This window comes from Molossus molossus, unplaced genomic scaffold (assembly GCF_014108415.1).
Source record: "Molossus molossus isolate mMolMol1 unplaced genomic scaffold, mMolMol1.p scaffold_m16_p_13, whole genome shotgun sequence".
Lineage (NCBI taxonomy): Eukaryota > Metazoa > Chordata > Mammalia > Chiroptera > Molossidae > Molossus > Molossus molossus.
In genome coordinates this window covers 60,835,452-60,854,422 of record NW_023425348.1, presented here as the reverse complement: position 1 = coordinate 60,854,422, position 18,971 = coordinate 60,835,452, and the positions used below count along the sequence as shown (strand labels likewise).

Below are 18,971 nucleotides of genomic sequence, written 5' to 3'. Positions count from 1 at the left end.
GTTTCTAGCTCTCTCTCCCTCTCATTTCCTCTCTCTATTGGACCACATTGTAAATTTCTTCAGAAGTAAGGATGGTTAGGGTGGAGGAGATGCTTCCAGGGCCTCTGCTGGCAGGGTCTGGTGGCAGCAGGTCTTGGGAGATGGTTCCAAATGGTATTAGATGGGCATCCAAACACACCACGGGGAAGCCAGGATGGAGCGGGTCCGTGACCTGCCTGAGTCATCGATGGTGGCCAGACTCAGGCCACCGCTCCTCTGGGTACCTGGGGCACCTGCCACAGCACGAGGCGCGTGGATTAGGGACTGTGAGCTGCGAGGCAGGGGCGCGGGCTGGTCGGTGCGCCAGATCTGAGCTACAACACGGCAAGCTCCGGCAATCTCCTCCAGAATCGTAGCTGCAGTGGGAGTTCGGGAGCAGGCTGGAGGCGGAGCTCGGCGGCAGCGGCTGCGAGGGAGGGGTCCCCGCCGCAGGCATCCAGGGCCAGCCTGGCCTCAGCCACCTCTGTCACCCGCTGGCCCAGCTGCCGGCCAATCCAAGTTTTATGTTTTTGAATCATAAGGTATATACTACCGTAGCTAATTATTATGCTTCTGATATTTATCTATGTTACTGTGTCCTTATAGGTCATTCACTTTCACTGCTCTGTAATATCACATGGCATAATATATATAATTTAATATTGATTTTCATTGAATTGTTTCCAATTTGGAACTATTACAAGTTATATCACTATACAGTCTTGTTCATGTATCTTAGCACACATGTGCAGTTTCTCTCGGGACTATACCTAGGAGTACAATTTCTGGGTTGTACTATATGTTCACATTCAATGTCAACAGGTGATGGCAAACATTTTCAAAGAGTGGTTTTACTGTAATACACTCCTACATATCAAGCATTAGATAACCTATTGTTCTACATCCTGACCAACAGTATTATCATACTTCTTCTGCCAATCTAATAGATGTGTAATAGTATATTGATATGCTTTTTATTTTCCTTGCTTTGCTTACTAGTGAGTTTTGTCTTTTCATATATTTATAGGCTATTTAAATTATTTTGTGAAATATTGAAGTCTTTTCCCATTGTTCTATTGGGTTCTATACATTTGTCTTATATATTATATGAGTACTTTTATTCTGAATACTATTCCTTTGTCAATTGTTCATGTTACCAATATCTTCTCCCAGTTTATGGCTTGTCTCTTCACTCTTTTTATTTATTATTATTATTGTTATTATTATTATTATTCCTCACCTGAGGATATTTTTCCATTGATTTTCAGGTAGAGTGGGAGGGAAGGAGAGAGAAACATCAATGTGAGAGAGACCATCGACTGGTTGCCTCCCACATGTCCCTGACCAGGGCTGGGGACCGAACCATAACCGAGGTATATGTCTATGAACAGAATCGAACCCATGACTTTTTGGTCCGTAGGAGTCAATGCTCTAACCACTGAGCAAAACCAGCCAGGGCTCTTTACTCTTTTTATAAACACAAACCTTAAACTTTATATTCTTTCCTTTACTGTTTGAACTTTTTGTGTCTGTGTGTTTAGAAAATGCTTCTCTACACTAAGGTCATAAAGGTAGTCTATATTCTCGCCCTGGCTGGTATGACTCTGCGGTAAGAGCATTGCCCATGGACCAAAGTGTCCTGGGTTCGATTCCAGCTAAGGTCACGTACCTCGGTTGTGGTTCGTCCCCAGCCCTGGTTGGGTCATGCGGGTGGCAACCAATTGATGTGTCTCTCTCACATTGATGTTTCTCTCTCTCTCTCTCTTCCTCCCCTTCTCCCTCCAGCTCTATCTAAAGATTAATGTAAAAATATCCTTGGGTGAAGATCAAAAAGTAAAAATAAAAATAAAAATATAGTCTATATTCTCTTCTAAACAGAAGCTTTTTTTAAAAAATTTCAGTAATACATAACCTAGTACACTAAAGAAGTTTTAGTTTTTTTTTTGGTTTGTTTTTTATCCTCACCCCAAGGACATTTTTCCATTTCTTATTCAGACAGAGCAGGAAGGAGAGAGAGGAAGAGAGAGAAACATTGATGTGAAAGGGACACATCAAGTGGCCGCCACCCACATGACCCAACCAGGGACGGGGACAAACTGCAGCCAAGGTACATGCCCTTAGCGGGAGCCGAACCTGGGTCTCTGTGGACCGCAGGCTGACGCTCTAACCGCTGAGCCAAACTGGCCAGGGCTAAACAGAAGCTTTAAAGTTTTGCCTTTCACATTCTGGTCTTTAACCAACCTGGAATTTTGTGTGTATTATCAGGTTTGATCTTATTGCTTTCCATGAAAACCATTACCATAACAAAAAAATTGTATAAGTCCATAAATTTCCCAATGGTATGAGTGTTATATAACAATCTTTTGTGTGTCTCTGCATTCAATTAGTGTAGGTTTAGAATAAGGCTTCACAGCTGGTAAAGTAAGCTCTCACCACCTTGTTCTTTTCAAGAGTGTCTTGTTGAGTGTTGGCCAGTAAGCCTCAGTGGTTAGAGCATCGGCCCGAGCACCAAAGGGTCAGTTTCAGTTCTCAGTCAAGGGCACGTACCTTGGTTGCAGGTTCGATTCCTAGCCCTAGTCAGGTACATGTGGGAGGCAATCAATCAATATATCTCTCACATTGATGTTTCTCCTTCTCTCTCCACCCCCACCCCCACTTCCCTGCCTCCAACGGAAAAAATATCCTTGGGTGAGGATTAACAATAATAAAAAGTGTGTTTTGTTGAGTCCACAGCCCAGGCTGCTGCCGTGGTAAAGCTGAGCATAGAGATCAAGCAGAGGTTGTGGCCAGTTTGCCATCCATTGCAGCTTTATTCCGCTCATAAATTACTTAGGGTTAAGATGAGTGCAGACCCTGGAATGCTTGAATCAACTATTTTGAGCCTACTCTGGGCTCCACCTGGGACAAGAAAAGGAACATCATTCAGAGACTCACCATTTGGATGGCACCGGGTTCTTATTGCACAGATGTATCTGGGCAGAGTGGAAACTCTACTGACCTATTTATGATAGATTGTATCAAAATAAATATTTTAACAATGTTTATAAAAAGTGTCTTGTCTATTCTTGGATCTCAATTTCTGAATGAGATATGAATAAATGTTATAGAATGTATCAACTGAATTGGTAATGTTTCACTGGAATGCACTATTTTTTATATTTAAACTCTTTTTATATTTCAAAATTAATATTTTAAAATAATTATTTCTATGAATATTAATTTGAATGTCCTGGAAAGACATTAAAAACAAGTTTGTCCAGCCAGTGTGGCTCAGTGGTTGAGCATCAATCAATGCAACAAGAGATCGCCCATTCGATTCCCAGTCATAGCACATGCTCAGGTTGTGAGCTGGATCCCCAGTGAGGGGCATGCAGGAGGAGGCTAATCAATGTTCTTTCTCATCGATGTTTCCATCTCTCTCTTTCTCCCTTCCTTTCTCTCTAAAATCAATAAAAGGAAAAAGAAAACAAAAGCAAGTTGATTCAAAATTGTCCTGCCCTAGGCCAGTGTGGCTCCGTTGGTTAAGCATCATCCTGTGCACCAAAAAGTCACTGGTTCGATTCCCGATCAGGGCACATGCCCAGGTTTCGGGTGTGATCCCTAGTCAGGGAGTGAGCAGGAGGCAAACGATCGATGTTTCTCATGTCAATGTTTCTCTCTCTCTTCCTTCCCCTCTCTCTAAAATCAATAAAAACATACATTTAAAAAATTGTCCTTTTAGGTGTGAGAAAAATTAAAGTGAAGGAAAACCATTAAAATTTAGTAGAGCCAATGGCTGCGTGGCTCAGTTGGTTGCAGCATCGTCCCATACACCAAAAGGTTTCAGGTTCAATTCCCAGTCAGGGCACATATGTGAATCAAACAATAAATGCATGAGTAATTGGAACAACCAACTGATGCCTCCCCGCCCCTTTTCCTCTCTCTCTCAAATCAATAAATTAAAATTAAAATTAAAAACTAAAATGAACCTTTTCCAGAGGTAATCTTTGAAGTACTAAAGAAAAGACTGCCATGCTGAAGATCCATCATTTCTCCCTTCAATTTGTCCTCTGCGACATCAACAAGGGCAAGTTCATCAGCCAAATCCTAAAATACATGAAAGTTATTAACAAAATATTCTGGAAAATGTTCCTATTGCAGTTTTAGGAGAATGAGAAAAAATTCTGTGAGGCCATTTTATAATCAAAGGAGAGTTATATTTTTAATATAAAAAAAATGATAGTTTTTGAATATGCCTAGAATGGATCAGAAGTCAAGGCAAACAACAGAATATAGCAAAAATTAATTGCTTTGCCTTCATATAATTGTTAATTTTTTTATAATTTTTTTTTTTCTACTTCAGATAACAGTTTAAAACCAATGAAAAGTTGCCCTGGCTGGCTAGCTCAATTGGCTGGAGCATCGTCCCAACACACCAAGGTTGTGGGTTTGATGCCTGGTCAGGGCACATATAAGAAACAACCAATGAAAGCATAAATAAGTAGAACAACAAAGCAATCTCTCTCTCTCTCTCCCTCCCTCCCTCCCTCCCTCTTCCTCCCTCCCTCTTCCTCCCTCCCTCCCATCCTCCATCCTCCCCTCCTTTCCTCTCTCACTAAATATCAATAAAAAAATTAAAACCAATGAAAAGTTATGAAATTTTTTCAAATGATTTTACTATATTTAACCCATATGCCTAATTTCCAAATTGGCTGAAGTTGTTTTCTGTATGCATCCTATGGCCAAAATAGAAAGGTAGCCACCTATGGAAATCCATTCCATGTGGATCCCAACAGTACAATTATCATTGGTCCTCCAACCTAGCAGTGGATGGGCATATAACCAGACCCAATCAACTGTTCCATCCTTCCTTCTGGTCACAGTAGTTAGTTCATGGGCATATGGCCCAGAAATAACACATGGGCACAATGTCAGTGAGGTTTGAAAATAGAAGATAGGAAATTAAGTCTCATTTTTCTTTGGAATCATAGCTTTTTTTTTTTTTTTTTTTTTTATCCTCACCCGAGGACATTTTTCCGTTCAGATAGAGTGGAAGGGAGAGAGAGGAAGAGAGAGAGAGAGCGAAACATCGACGTGAAGGGACACATCGAGTGGCTGCCACCCGCATGACCAACCAGGGCCGGGGACAAACTGCAACCGAGGTACGTGCCCTTAGCGGGAACCGAACCCGGGTCTCTCTGTACCGCAGGCTGATGCTCCAACCGCTGAGCCAAACCGGCCAGGGCTGGAATCATAGCTTTTTGAATGACATAAGACTCTAAGAACAAACTGTATAGCCATCTTCACCACCACATAGAAGACCCTGCTTAGGAATTAAGTCAATAGAGGAAATATAAACTAAGATATATAAACACTGCATATCAATATGTCTGAATTCCAGAATCTAGTAGTACCTGAAACTAGCTCTACTCTTAGATTTTCCAGTTATATGAACAATATAAAGTCTCTTTATTGCTTACTCTAATTTGAATTGGGTTTTCATCACATTCAACAACAAGAGCAAAAATAAAGCTATATAGAAGGAGTGTATTCCCTCAGATTCCAGCAGCCAGATTCCAAACGTGAGCAGTAGGAAAAGGCAGCCAAGTTCCTTTTTTAAAAAAAAAAATTTTTTTATTGATTTTTAGAGAAAGAGGAAGGGAGAAGGAGAAAGATATATAAACATCAATGAAAGAGAACACTGATTGGCCACCTCCTGCATGCCCCCCACTGGGGAACTGAGCCTGCAACCTAGGCATGCTCCCTGATCAGGAATCAAACCTGCAACCTCTTGGTGTGTGGGTCAATGCTCAACCACTGAGCCACACCAGCTGGGCCCAAGTCCCTTTTAACTATTTTTTTTTCCTCGGATCAAGTACAATCTGGTCTTACTGGAAAACTGTAAATTCTAAAATTTACTAAATGATGTGTAATATATCAGGAATAAGAAGAGAATAAGAACTTTCATCCAGAAGGATCACATAACACTTTTGGATAACTGATTTTTAAAAAACCAGATCATGTCTACAGATCCATTTTTACATCAGTCTGTGTATCTGTCTGAGTCTGGAATAGAAAAATGAAAACCACTCTAAGCATTTCAACAGAAGGAGTTTAATATAGGGAATTGTTTTTGGTTTTTGTTGGTTTTTTATATTTTTTCTTTATTGATTTTAGAGAGAGAGGAAGGGAGAGGGAGAGAGATAGAAACTAAATGGGGTGCTTCAAGGCGCGCTATTCTCAGAACTCTGAAGGAGACAAAACCTGACTGCTGTTGATACCACTGAAGGGGCAAGATGAGGCCAATACTGGAGTTCCAAAAGAAACTGGAGGTGAAAACACACACACACACACACACACACACACACACACGAAAATAGAAAAGAAAAAGAAAGAAAAGAAACTGGAGACAAGAACCAACTTCTATCACTGGGGGTAAGGGCTGCAGCTGAGATGATTATGACCAAAACAAAAAGCCAACAGGAAGAAAAAAGTCACTGTTCCCACTCTGCCTTCCAACTTCCCTCTAGTGCCCTTATTGGCAGGACCTAACTGGCAAAGAAGAAAAAGATTAAGCAGAGATCCAGCACCAGCATCACAAAGCACAGTACAGAAATTTGGATTTAAAGCTGAGTGACAATAATTTAATAATCAATATTGCCAGGTTTTAAATTATATTTCCAACTTGATTTATCTCTCTTCTTAACAGTGACCAGACAAACCTATGACCAAGAGAATATTTCTAGCTCTATTTGTCAAGGACAATTCAAATAATCCCTACAAGTTTTGTTTATTTTTAAAGAATTAACTACATCTATGAGAGTCATTACTCAAATAGAATTCTAAACAGAGACCCTGGGCTTGTTTTGCCAGAATTTTCTAAGAACAGTTATGAGTATACTGGAAACTTTTCTCCAGGGACTTCCAGAGTGACCATAAGTAAAGTAGAGATCAAGAAACTAAAAATCAATCTAAGGGAAATACCTATGGCCACTCTGCTATGTACAGGACCAGGAGGTAGGATGTATGGCTACCCACTCCTAAAAACTTTACACATCCTTGTAAACCCTTTAAAGTCCACCTTTGAATGACATATGCAGGTGTCATGGTACTCCTTTGTCTTTAAGTCAATGGACTATATGAATATGCATATTTAAATATCCTTTATCACTTTCCATTTATCCCAAAAATACACATCAATGTGACCTGAAAACAAGGTGCTGAACAGTATACTGTTTCACTTGCGCATTTGAGAGAATAGAGTAGTTTCTAGTAAAAAGTAAATGAGCTCAGCCTGGCCAGTGTGGCTCAGTGGTTAGGTGTCGACCCATGCACCAGGAGGTCGCCATTTTGATTCCTGGTTGGGGCACATGCCTAGGTTGTGGGCCCAGTCCCCAGTAGGGGGGCGTGCAGGAGGCAGCCAATTGATGTTCTCTCTCATCGATGTTTCTATCTCTCTCCCTCTCCTTCCTCTCTCTCTAAAATCAATAAAGAACAAAAATTTTAAAAGTAAATAAATAAATAGGCTCCAACAACTGACCTTTCTCATAATTGGAGTTCTGAAAGGTCATGATAATAGGCCTTGGAGTAGGCTTTTTTCTTTCTTCAATTCACTATGCTGAGCACTCAGTAAATTCCTTATATCTGCAAGGTCCTTTAGTTTTAGGATTTTTCTTTTATCTGCTGAATAATTTTCTTCCTGTTCTTTTTTTAAACGTTTTATTTATTTACTGACCAGAAATGAAACCTGCAACCTTGGTGTATCGGGACAACATTCTAACCAACTGAGCTACCCAGCTAGGGCTTGCTCTTCCTTGTTTCTTACTGAAATGTCAATCAGCTACTGGACCTCCTGATTGACCCTGTAATTTCTTCTCTTTTCAATATCCTATCTTTGTCTGACAGTCAGCTTTTTAGAAGCCCAGTGGGAATAAGAGCCTTCTTGCCTGTCTAGCATGTAGACTTTCAATTAATTCTACTGCTTTCAATAAGATGTTTATCCTCCATTGTCCTTAATTCCCTGAGGGCAGAGAGTGTCGGATTTAATTTCTCCAAAGAATAAACTGCTTTCCCTTGTCTGCTGGGATGTGGGAGATGGTTGCCTAGTTGATAAAGGTGCAGAAGAGAATCTGGTGGCTTTCCTTATCATATAAGCCTCCAACAAATCCTCACCTCCACCTTGTGAGACAACTGGTACTTCCAATTCCTAAGCATTTCTGGGGTTCTGGAATTTAACTGGTTTTGCTTCTTTTTGTCATCTCCCTTTACAGGTTTCCAAAAATTGTCTAAATAATATAGTAAAGCTTTTAAGAGCACGGATCTATGTGGAGACTGCCAAGATTTGAATTCTGGCCTCTTCACCCACTGGACATTTGATTATGAGCAAGCTACTTAACATCTGTGTTTTAGTATTCTCATTTATAAATGGGCATGATAACAATACCCATCTCCTAAGGTTATTATAAAGATTAAATAACACGTTTAAAACATTTAGAGAAGAAAAAGACTTATGCATTGAAAACTACAAAACATTGCTGAAACAAATTAAAGAAGCACAAATAAATGGAAAGACATCCCCAGTTTATGAATGAAAAGATATAATATTGGGCCCTGGCCCTGGCCGGTTTGGCTCAGCGGTTAGAGCGCGGCCTGCGGTCCAGAGAGACCCGGGTTCGGTTCCCGCTAAGGGCATGTACCTCGGTTGCAGTTTGTCCCCGGCCCTGGTTGGTCGTGCGGGTGGCAGCCACTCGATGTGTCCCTTTCACATCGATGTTTCTCTCTCTCTCTCTCTTCCTCTCTCTCCCTCCCACTCTATCTGTACAAAAAATGGAAAAATGTCCTCGGGTGAGGAAAAAAATATATATATATATTGGGCCCTGGCCAGTTTGTCTCAGAGGTTGGAGAGTAGGCCTGCGGACCAGAGAGTCCCGGGTTCGGTTCCTGCTAGGGGCACGTACCAAAAAAAAAAAGATTTAATATCGGTAAGATGGCAATACTACCCAAAATGATCTACAGATGTAGTGCAACCCCTATCAAAATCCCAATGGCATTTTTTTAGGAAACAAGCGTACATTCTAAAATTTACATGGAACCTCAAGAGACTCCGAATAGCCAATCTTGAAAAATAACAAAGTTAGCCCTGGCCGGTTTGGCTCAGCGGTTAGAGCGTCGGCCTGTGGTCCAGAGAGACCCGGGTTCGGTTCCCGCTAAGGGCATGTACCTCAGTTGCAGTTTGTTCCCAGCTCTGGTTGGTCGTGCGGGTGGCAGCCACTCGATGTGTCCCTTTCTTTTTTTTTTTTTTATCCTCACCCGAGGATATTTTTCCATTTTTGTACAGATAGAGTGGGAGGGAGAGAGAGGAAGAGTGAGAGAGAGAGAAACATCGACGTGAAGGGACACATCGAGTGGCTGCCACCCGCACGACCAACCAGGGCCGGGGACAAACTGCAACCGAAGTACGTGCCCTTAGCGGGAACCGAACCCGGGTCTCTCCGGACCGCAGGCCGACGCTCTAACCGCTGAGCCAAACTGGCCAGGGCTCGATGTGTCCCTTTCATGTCGATGTTTCTCTCTCTCTCTCTTCCTCTCCCTCCCTCCCACTCTATCTGTAAAAAAAATAATAAGGTAAATTAAAAAAAAAGAAAAATAACAAAGTTAGAGGTTTTATGCTTCCTGGTTTCAAAACGTATTACAAAACTACAATAATCAAAACTGTGAGGTAACAGAATACAGACATGTAAAGCAATGGAACAAAATAGAGAGCGTAGAAATAACTTCTAACATATATGATCAAATGAACTTTTACAAGGGCACCAAGACTATTCAACTAGGAAAGGACAGTCTTTTCAACAAAAGGTATATTTACATGCAAAAGAATGAAGTTGGACCATTTACTTTATACCATATACAAAGTTAATTAAAAATGGATCACAGATCTAAAGACCTAAAACTTTAAAATTCTTACAAGAAGACACAGGGGAAAAGCTTCATAACATTGAATTTGGCAATACTTTTTGGATATGACACCAAAAGTACAGGCAACAAGAGCAAAAATGATAAACTGAACCACATTAAAATAAAAAACTTCTGTGCACCAAAGGACACAACTAAGAGAGTAAAAGGAAACCCAGGGAATAAAAGAAAATACTTGAACATCATGTATCTGATAAGCAGTTAATATCTAAAATAAAATTTAAAACTCCTGCAACTAAAATAACAATTTAAAATGGGCAAAGGATTTAGCCCTGGCTGGTTTGGCTCAGCAGTTAGAGCGTCGGCCTGTAGTCCAGAGAGACCTGGGTTCTGTTCCCACTAAGGGCACCATACCTCGGTTGCAGTTTGTCCCCGGCCCTGGTTGGGTCATGTGGGTGGCAACCACTCGATGTGTCCCTTTCACATCGATGCTTCTCTCTCTCTCTCTCTCCCTCCCACTCTATCTGAACAAGATATGGAAAAATGTCCTCGGTTGAGGATAAAAAAAAAAAAAAAAAAAAAAGGCAAAGGATTTAAATAGATATTTCTCCAAAGAAGATACACAAATGGCCAAGAAGCCCATGAAAAGATACTCTGGAAACAGAAAGGAAAATTAAAGAATTTCCATTGTTATTTTATAGTACTTTTTGTTTTATAATGAGCATGTAATAATCACACAGTTTTTAAAAATTTTTAAAGTGGAGCCCTGGTGGGTTTGGTTCAGTGATTAAGAGTGTTGGCCCATAGACTGAAGGGTCACAGGTTCAATTCTGGTCAAGGACATGTACCTGGGGTTGCAGGTTCCGTCCCTGGCTCCAGTTGTGCGGGAGGTGACCAATCCATGTGACTCTCTCACATCGATGTTTTTTTCTCTTTCATTGTCTCTCTCTCACCACTCTCTTTAAAAATCATTGGAGACCTGGCTGGTTTGGCTCAGCAGTTAGAGCATCAGCCTGAGGACCAGAGAGTCCCAGGTTCAGTTCCGCTAAGGGCATGTACCTTGGTTGCAGTTTGTCCCTGACCCCAGTTGGGGTCGTGTGGGTGGCAACCAGTCAATGTGTCTCTCTCACATTGATGTTTCTCTCTCTCTCTCTCTCTCCTTCCCTCTCTTCCTCCCACTCTATCTAAAGATAAATGCAAAAAATAAATAAATAAATAAAATAAAAATCATTGGAAAAATATCTTCAAGTGAGGATTAATAAAAAAAATAAAAATTAAAAATAAATTTTATAGTGGAAGCCATTGGGAAATATGATTTCAACCCATTACTCCTCAAGGAAGACAATTCATGGGTCGTTTCAACAGCAAATGTCTTATTTAACAAAATGATCCAATCAATTAAATAAATTAAAAGTAGTCGAGGAATGGGAAACGCCAAATAAATGTTTCTTCAATTGTGTCAAAATCAGATGAGAGGATACATATTTGTTGTCAAGGGTTTAGCCCTGCCACCCTGAACTCCTCAACAAGACCTAAAAGTGCTTATTTGATTTTCAGCCACAGAATGGGCTTGTCACTCACCTTCATTAAGATACAAATTGCACAAGCCATGCCTACAGCACCAACCCCAACAATGGTGATCTTCTGCTGGGAGGTTTTATCTTCCTCGGTTAGATTTTCAATAAGCTGCTCCTTGACCGTTGACATTTCGAGAACCTGAGGGAGAATGCAATTTCAATGGAATTAAACTCCCTAGAAACCTCTCACAGCTACGATGTACTTATTCACACTGATCAACTGAGAAACTGTCTCTTGAGTTTGCAGCACGTGGGAGCGGGGGTTGAGGGCAAGCCAAAGAAAGAATTTCCTGCCCAGCTGGTGGGGCTCCCTAGACTGAGTGTCCTCCCCTTGAATTCCGGGTCAGGGCACATGCCCGGGCGTGGGCTCCACCCCCAGTAGGGGGCGTGCAGGAGGCAGCGGAGGGATGTTGATCAGTGTTTCTCTCACATGGATGCTTCTCTCTCTCTCCCATCCGCTCTCCCTGTAAAAATAAATACCTATTATTTAAAAAATAAAGAACTTCCTGGTGAAAGGGTGTGGAACGGTAGGGCAGGGACCAGTCTATCAGTAGGAGTTGGGACACCAACGGCGTTTGGAGTGTTCGCTGCCGCCAGCCACCATTTTTGCCCCAGTACCATATACTCACAAATGCTCTGCTTGGAGCAACTCAGTACAGAACCCCCGGAAGCACAACACACCGCCTTTAAGATTTTTTAAAACAGTGTCCCCAGAAAAACACAGGACCGGCAGTTGAGGCGCGAAGCCCGGCGACGGTTCCTCTCTGGAACGTCGTGCAAACACGCTCCCGCCTACGTCAGCACGCGAGCTCCGCCCCCGGCGGACCTGGCGCAGGCGCATTGGCAGATGTTGGGCGTCTGGGTGTGTTCTTCGAGTACCTGCGGGTTACATCCTCATGATGTTCATGTGAAGAATGACAGACCGGCTAGCCTTGGCCAGTTTCTCAGTGGTTAGAGCATCGGCCTGCGGACCGGAGAGTCCCAGGTTCAGCCCCCATTCAAGGCACTACCTCAGTTGCAGTTTTTCCCTGGGCCCATTTGGGGTCATGTGAGTGGCAACCACTTCATGTCTTTCTCTTTCTCTCCTCTATCTGAAGATACATGCAAAAATGTCCTTGGGTGAGGATTTTTAAAAATTTTTAAAAAGAATGATAGACCGTCTTGAAGAGTGTGCAAGAAGGGTTATTGGAGTGCTGTTTCATTTCCTTCGGCCTGAGTAGGCCTGAGATTGATTTTAGGGCCATGACTTCTTTTGAGACCTCACAACCATTCCGCCAAGCTCCAGGTCCCCACGGGAAAGAACCCTCCTGAGAGTATCTCCTGTTATTAGGGTGGTGCCAGCTTAAAACAGCATCCCGTGGAAATTGCTTCCAATTCCGGAGGTGACAGTGGTTGGTTGAGATGAGACTGAAGATGGGCAACTAGTTTGGGAAGAGTCAGTGGAGCTAAAGGGCATACTGAAGGGACCTGGGCCCCAAGGATGGAAAGAAATTGAAGTAAAATGTGGGCTTGGGAGTGACCAAGCTGACTTTGAGGAACATACATTTTGATGCGCTTATCACACCTTTGTCTAAGTATTCATTTACAAGAATTTTAAAAATTATTCTTAAACTCCATAACTTCAGGATCGAGTACTGAAATAATGTTTGAATTTCTCTTGTGAGAACAGAGGGTAATAATGAAAAGGAAAGTCTGCATCTAGCTTTCTAAGAGTGATTTTAGTTTATGCAAGAATTTATAACTCACACAAGGGGATACAACCTCCTCTGTCATTTTTTGTCATTTGCATTTGAATCCTTTTCAAAATCTAAAAGGTAATTCATTTTCTGTATCAAAGCCTATGATTAGTTTTTAATGTAGTTCAGATCATGCAATAACCCTGCTTAAAACCTTTCAGTAGCTTTCCATTACACTTAAAAAAAAAAAATTTGCCCTGGGATTTTGGCCCAGTTGGTTGGGCATCCTTCCAAGCTCCAAAGGTTGTGATGCGAGTTGGATTCTCTGGCAGGGCACAAGCCGGTGTTGGGGGCTTGATCCCCCCAATAGGGGGCGTGCAGGAGGCAGCCTATCATATTTTCCTCTCTCTCCCTCTCCCCTCCTCTCTCTCTCTCTTTTTTTAAATCCTCACCTGGGTCTCTCTGGAATGCAGGCCGACGCTCCAACCACTGACCCAAATCAGCCGGGGCTCTTTTTTTTTTTTCCTTCATTGATTCTAAAGAGAGAGGAAGGGAGAGGGAGAGAGAGTTAGAAACATCATGAGAGTCTGGCAGGTGTGGCTCAGTGGCTGAGCATCGACTCACGCACCAAGAGGTTGCTGGTTCGATTCCCAGTCAGGACACATGTCCAGGTTGTGGGTCTGATCCTCAATGGGGGGCATGCAAAAGGTGGCCAATCAATGTTCCCTTTCATTGATGTTTCCATCTCTCTCTCCCACTCACTTCCTCTCTCTCTAAAATCAATAAAGGGAAAAAAATTAAAAAAAAAAAAAGAAACATCGATGAGAGAGGACATCGAATGGCTGCCTCTGGCATGCCCCCCACTGGGGATCGGGCCCACAACCTGGGCGTGTGCCCTGACTGGGAATTGAACCTGTGACCTTGTTTTTTTTTAAATTTTATTTCTGCAAGTATTTTACACCTGAGTATTCAATTTTTGTTATTTTTTTTTTTTATCCTCACCCGAGGACATTTTTCCATTTTTTGTTCAGATAGAGTGGGAGGGAGAGAGAGAAAGAAACATCGATGTGAAAGGGACACATCAAATAGTTGCCACCCACACGACCCAACCAGGACCGGGGACAAACTGCAACCGAGGTACATGCCCTTGGTGGGAACGGAACCCCGGGTCTCTCTGGACCACAGGCCAACGCTCTACCACTGAGCCAAACTGGCCAAGGCGAACCTGTGACCTCTTGGTGCATGGGTTGATGCTCAACCACTGAGTCACACCGGCCGGGCCCTTCCTCTGTCTCTTAAAATCATTTTTTTTTTTTAAATCCTCACCTGAGGATATTTTTTCATTTATCTTCAGATAGAGTGGGAGGAAAGGAGAGAGAGAGGGAAAAAGAGAAACACTGATGTGAGAGAGACACGGACTGGCTGCCTCCTGTAGAACCCCAAGCAGGGCTGGGAATTCAATTGCAACTGAGGTACATGCCCTTGACTGGAATCAAACCCAGGACTCTTTGGTCCTTGGGCCGACACTCTAACCTCTGAGCCAAACTGGCCAGAGCTAAAAATCAATTAAAATAATAATAATAATAATAAAACTTACCACCCAGCCAGTGTGGCTCAGTGGTTGAGCATGGACCCATGCACCAAGAGGTCGCCGGTTCAATTCCCATTCAGGGCACATGTCCAGGTTGTGGGCCAAATCCACAGTGGGAATCATGCAGGAGGCGGCCAATCAATATTCTCTCTCATCGACGTTTCTATCTCTCTCTCCCTCTCCCTTCTTCTCTCTCTAAAAATCAATAAAGAAAAAAAAAAACATTGCCCTGGCCGGTTTGACTCAGCGGTTAGAGCATCCGCCTGAGGTCTGGAGAGACCCAGGTTCGGTTCCCACTAAGGGCATGTACCTGGGTTGCAGTTTGTCCCCGGCCCTGGTTGGTCGTGCGGGTGGCAGCCACTTGATGCGTCCCTTTCACATCGATGTTTCCCTCTCTCTCTCTCTTCCTCTCTCTCCCTCCCACTTTATCTATGCAAAAAAATGGAAAAATGTCCTCGGGTAAGGATTAAAAAAAAAGAAGAAGAAAAAAGAAAAAAAAAATCATTAAAAAATTTTTAAAGCCCTGGTCGGTTTGGCTCAGCGGTTAGAGCGTCAGCCTGCGGTCCCGAGAGACCCGGGTTCGGTTCCCGCTAAGGGCATGTACCTCGGTTGCAGTTTGTCCCCGGCCCTGGTTGGTCGTGCGGGTGGCAGCCACTCGATGTGTTTCTTTCACATCGATGTTTCTCTCTCTCTTCCTCTCTCCCCCTCCCACTCTACTTGAACAAAAAATAAAAAAATGTCCTCAGGTGAGGATAAAAAAAAAATTTTTAAAAAAACAACTTATCTGGCAGGGGAGATACCATGATCATGAAGGTGGTTTTCCCAGGGGGAGGCTTGTCCTTTGCACCCCGGATGTGCTGACTCTTGCGATTTCCCCAAATGTAGGAAACTCGACTGCATAATTTGTGGTAGTGGGGGACTGCATTCCAACTCCTCCCTGAAAATAAATAAAATAATAAAATAAAATAATAACAAAATAAAAATATAATAAAAAGTAGTCCAGCTGGTATGGCTCAGTGGTTGAGCATGGATGGACCCATGCACCAAGAAGTCACTGGTTTGATTCCCTGTCAGGGTACATGCCCAGGTTGCAGGCTCCATCCCCAGAAGGGAGTGTACAGAAGGCAGATGGATCAATGTTGATGTTTCTCTCTCATTGATGTTTCTATCTCTCCCTCTCCCTTCTTCTCTCTTAAAAAATTAAATAATTACTAATTAAAAGAAAAAAATAAACCAATTTTTACAACCTAAGAGATATTCAAAATTTGGCCTCCTTCTATTTCTGCAACTTCACCTCAAAACACTCTCCTCACACTCTTCCCAGCTTTTGACAGCCTTTTCTTGGCTCAAGACTTTATGCTGTTCCCCATATCTGGAAAACTTCTCCCTCAGCCCTTCTCAATGTTGATTGCTCATTTTCAGTTTTGAGCATAACTGTTACTTCCTCTAGCTTTTCTTGACCAATGTACCAACTACCATCACCTCCCTACAAATCTCCCATTCCTTCTATAGCCTTTAACAACCTACCACCAGCCCCAAGCAAGAGATTTCTATGGCAGACAGAAATGGCAGATGCTTTGGTCCTGTACTACCACTTGTGTACTTCCTTCCACAGTAACTCCCTGCCATTGTACCTCATTTACCACGGGGCTGAAAGGGAGACACTGCTGGCCCGGATGACCTCCAAAGTCAAGCCCTATAGCTGCTTCCTTCCCCTTGTTGGCGTAAGGAGGTATCATCTGGTAGTGACCAAACTCCTGCTCTAACTGAAGAAAGCCTCTTCATTCATACCTGCCCAAGGCACAGGAGCATTGGTAGGAGCTTGACATCCTCTTTGCCCCAGTGGGAACTCTGAAAATTTGTGAAAGGTTAGTTTAATGAGTCTCTTTTTCTTAAGCATTATTTTTCAGACATGTTGGTGTTGACTAATTTATTGTTTCAAGTAATATGAAATTGATAAATGTAAATATATTTTTTTTAAAAGAAAAAGAATGAAGGTGCCTAACTTAAAAGGCTATAGGAATAAGTGCACTTTTCTTTATTGGGAAATTAAAAAGTCCTAAAATTAGATAGTGGTGATAGTGCACAACCATGAGGATACACAGAATCATACACTTTAAGAGGAAATTGTATGGTAAGTTATATCTTAAGGCTGTTTGGTTTTTTTTAGAGCCTATAGGAAAGCAAATTCTGTAATTGTTAATTGTCAAGACTACATAAGTCAGCCTTGTCCTTTTATATTTAAGAGGCATTTAAAAAGTACAATTCTTTCCCTTAACTAGCTGTTAGGAAGGAAATTTTGGGAAAAGATCCTAGAGAAGTGATGACAATACAGTTGTTCTAGTTAATCTCTGGAAGTATGGTTTTTAGGCCTGGATAAGGGTCAGAGTTATGGAAATATTTTGAGAGAAATCTAAAGAAAAAATTTGAATAGACAACTACCAGGACTATTTGGTTTAAAATTAAGGACAGGGGTCCTCTCTCTTATCCATGATTTCATTTTTCACGGTTACTCATGATCAACTGCAGTCTGAACATATTAAATGGAGCATTCAGGAAATAAATGATTCATAAGTTTTGAATCGCAGACCATTACGAGTAGCATGATGAAATCTTGCACCATCCTGATCCATCCCGCCTAAGCCACAAGTCATCACTTTGTTGAGATTATCCATGCTGTACACACTACCCACCTATGTCACTTAGTAGCCATCTGTTATCAAATCAACTATTACATCACAATGCTTGTGTTCAAGTAATCCTTGACTCAATGCCACATTCATAACTTTTTAGTCTGTTATAATTATTCTATTTTATTGTTAATCTCTTACCACTCCTAATTTATAAAATGTTTAAACTTTATCATATCCCATGATAAAAAACATAACATATATAAGGTTTGGTACTATCTGTGATTTCAAGCATCCATTGGGGGTCTTAGAACGTATCCCTTGTGGATACGTTGGAGGAGTCTACTGTACCATTATGTTACTGTCCTCCAGAGAGCAAAGGTTCTTAAATATCTGTGTTCCCCTGCAGTGGCAAAGTACCACTGCTATGTTCAGTTGGCAAATGTTTTCTACATTAGTATTTAATATGTTATCTACATGAATTGTAGGGTACAATTATGATTAGCACTGTTATCAAGTTATCTTATGTAATATCTTGGGGCTTAGTATATTAAAACAATGGGTTAAAATGAAAATAGTACCAAAATAACCTAGTCAATCTAGGCACAGCTTTTTTTTTTTTTTTTTTTTTTATCCTCACCCGAGGATATTTTTCCATTTTTTTGTTCAGATAGAGTGGGAGGGAGAGAGAGAGAGAGAAACATCGACGTGAAAGTGAGACATCGAGTGGCTGCCGCCCGCATGACCAACCAGGGCCAGGGACAAACTGCAGCCGAGGTCCATGCCCCTAGCAGGAACCGAACCTGGGTCTCTCTGGACTGCAGGCCAACTCTCCAACCACTGAGCCAAACTGGCCAGGGCTAGCCACAGCTTTTATATTAATTCATATTAAAGTGTGATCAATGCCCTGGCTGGTTTTGCTCGGTGGTTAGAGCATCGGCCCGTGGACCAAAGAGTCCCGGGTTCGATTCTGGTCAAAGGCAGGTACTTCGGTTAAAGTTTGTCCCCAGCCCCAGTTGGGGTTGTGCAGGTGGCACCAATTGATGAGTCTCTCTCAAATCGATGTTTCTCTCCCTCTCTCTCTCTCTCCCTCCCACTCTGTCGGATGATAAATGTAAAAGTGTCCTCAAGTGAGGATTAAAAAAACAAACAAATAAATAAAGTGTGATCAACAGTAAATAATATCCCTTAAAAAGATTATTTCAGCCCTGGCGGGACAGCTCAGTTGATTAGTGTCATCCAGTTACATCAAGGTGCTGGCTGGTTCAATCCCCAGTCAGGGCACATGTCAGAATTTACCAATGAAGGCATAAATAAATGGAACAACAAATCAATATATCTCTCTTTCTCAAACCAATCAGCCTGGCTGGTGTGGCTCAGTGGACTGAGCGTCCCATGCACCAAGAGGTCACTGGTGTGACTCTTGGTCAGGGCACATACCCAGGTTGTGGGCCCAATCGCCAGTGGGGAGCATGCAGGAGGTGGCCAATCAATGTTCTTTCTCATCGATGTTTCTCTCTCTCTCCCCCACTCTCTAAAAATCAATAAAGGAAAAATAAAATAAAATAAAAAATAAATCAATAAAATC

The 18,971-nt window shown here is 42.1% G+C and overlaps 1 protein-coding gene and 1 non-coding gene across 3 annotated transcripts in view; one reads left to right on the top strand and one right to left on the bottom strand.

Annotated features, from left to right (window-relative positions):
• The window catches only part of LOC118627853 (L-lactate dehydrogenase C chain), a 35,798-nt gene extending 22,137 nt beyond the window's left edge, over nt 1-13,661 (bottom strand). The window contains exons 1-3 of one of the 2 annotated variants that reach the window (XM_036258306.1): nt 13,615-13,661; nt 11,491-11,625; nt 3,987-4,104 (exon numbers count right to left, since the gene is read on the bottom strand). In XM_036258306.1, the coding sequence (XP_036114199.1) occupies nt 3,987-4,104; nt 11,491-11,616 (244 nt within the window). In that variant the 5' untranslated portion in view covers nt 11,617-11,625; nt 13,615-13,661. Of the gene's footprint in view, nt 1-3,986; nt 4,105-11,490; nt 11,626-12,115; nt 12,177-13,614 lie in introns of those variants that run through there. The other variant, XM_036258305.1, reaches the window with a different exon arrangement.
• A 1,868-nt stretch (nt 13,662-15,529) lies between these two features.
• LOC118629139 lies at nt 15,530-15,693 on the top strand. The gene has a single exon (XR_004959383.1). It is a non-coding gene; the product is annotated as a U1 spliceosomal RNA (small nuclear RNA).
• The last annotated feature ends 3,278 nt before the right edge of the window (nt 15,694-18,971 follow it).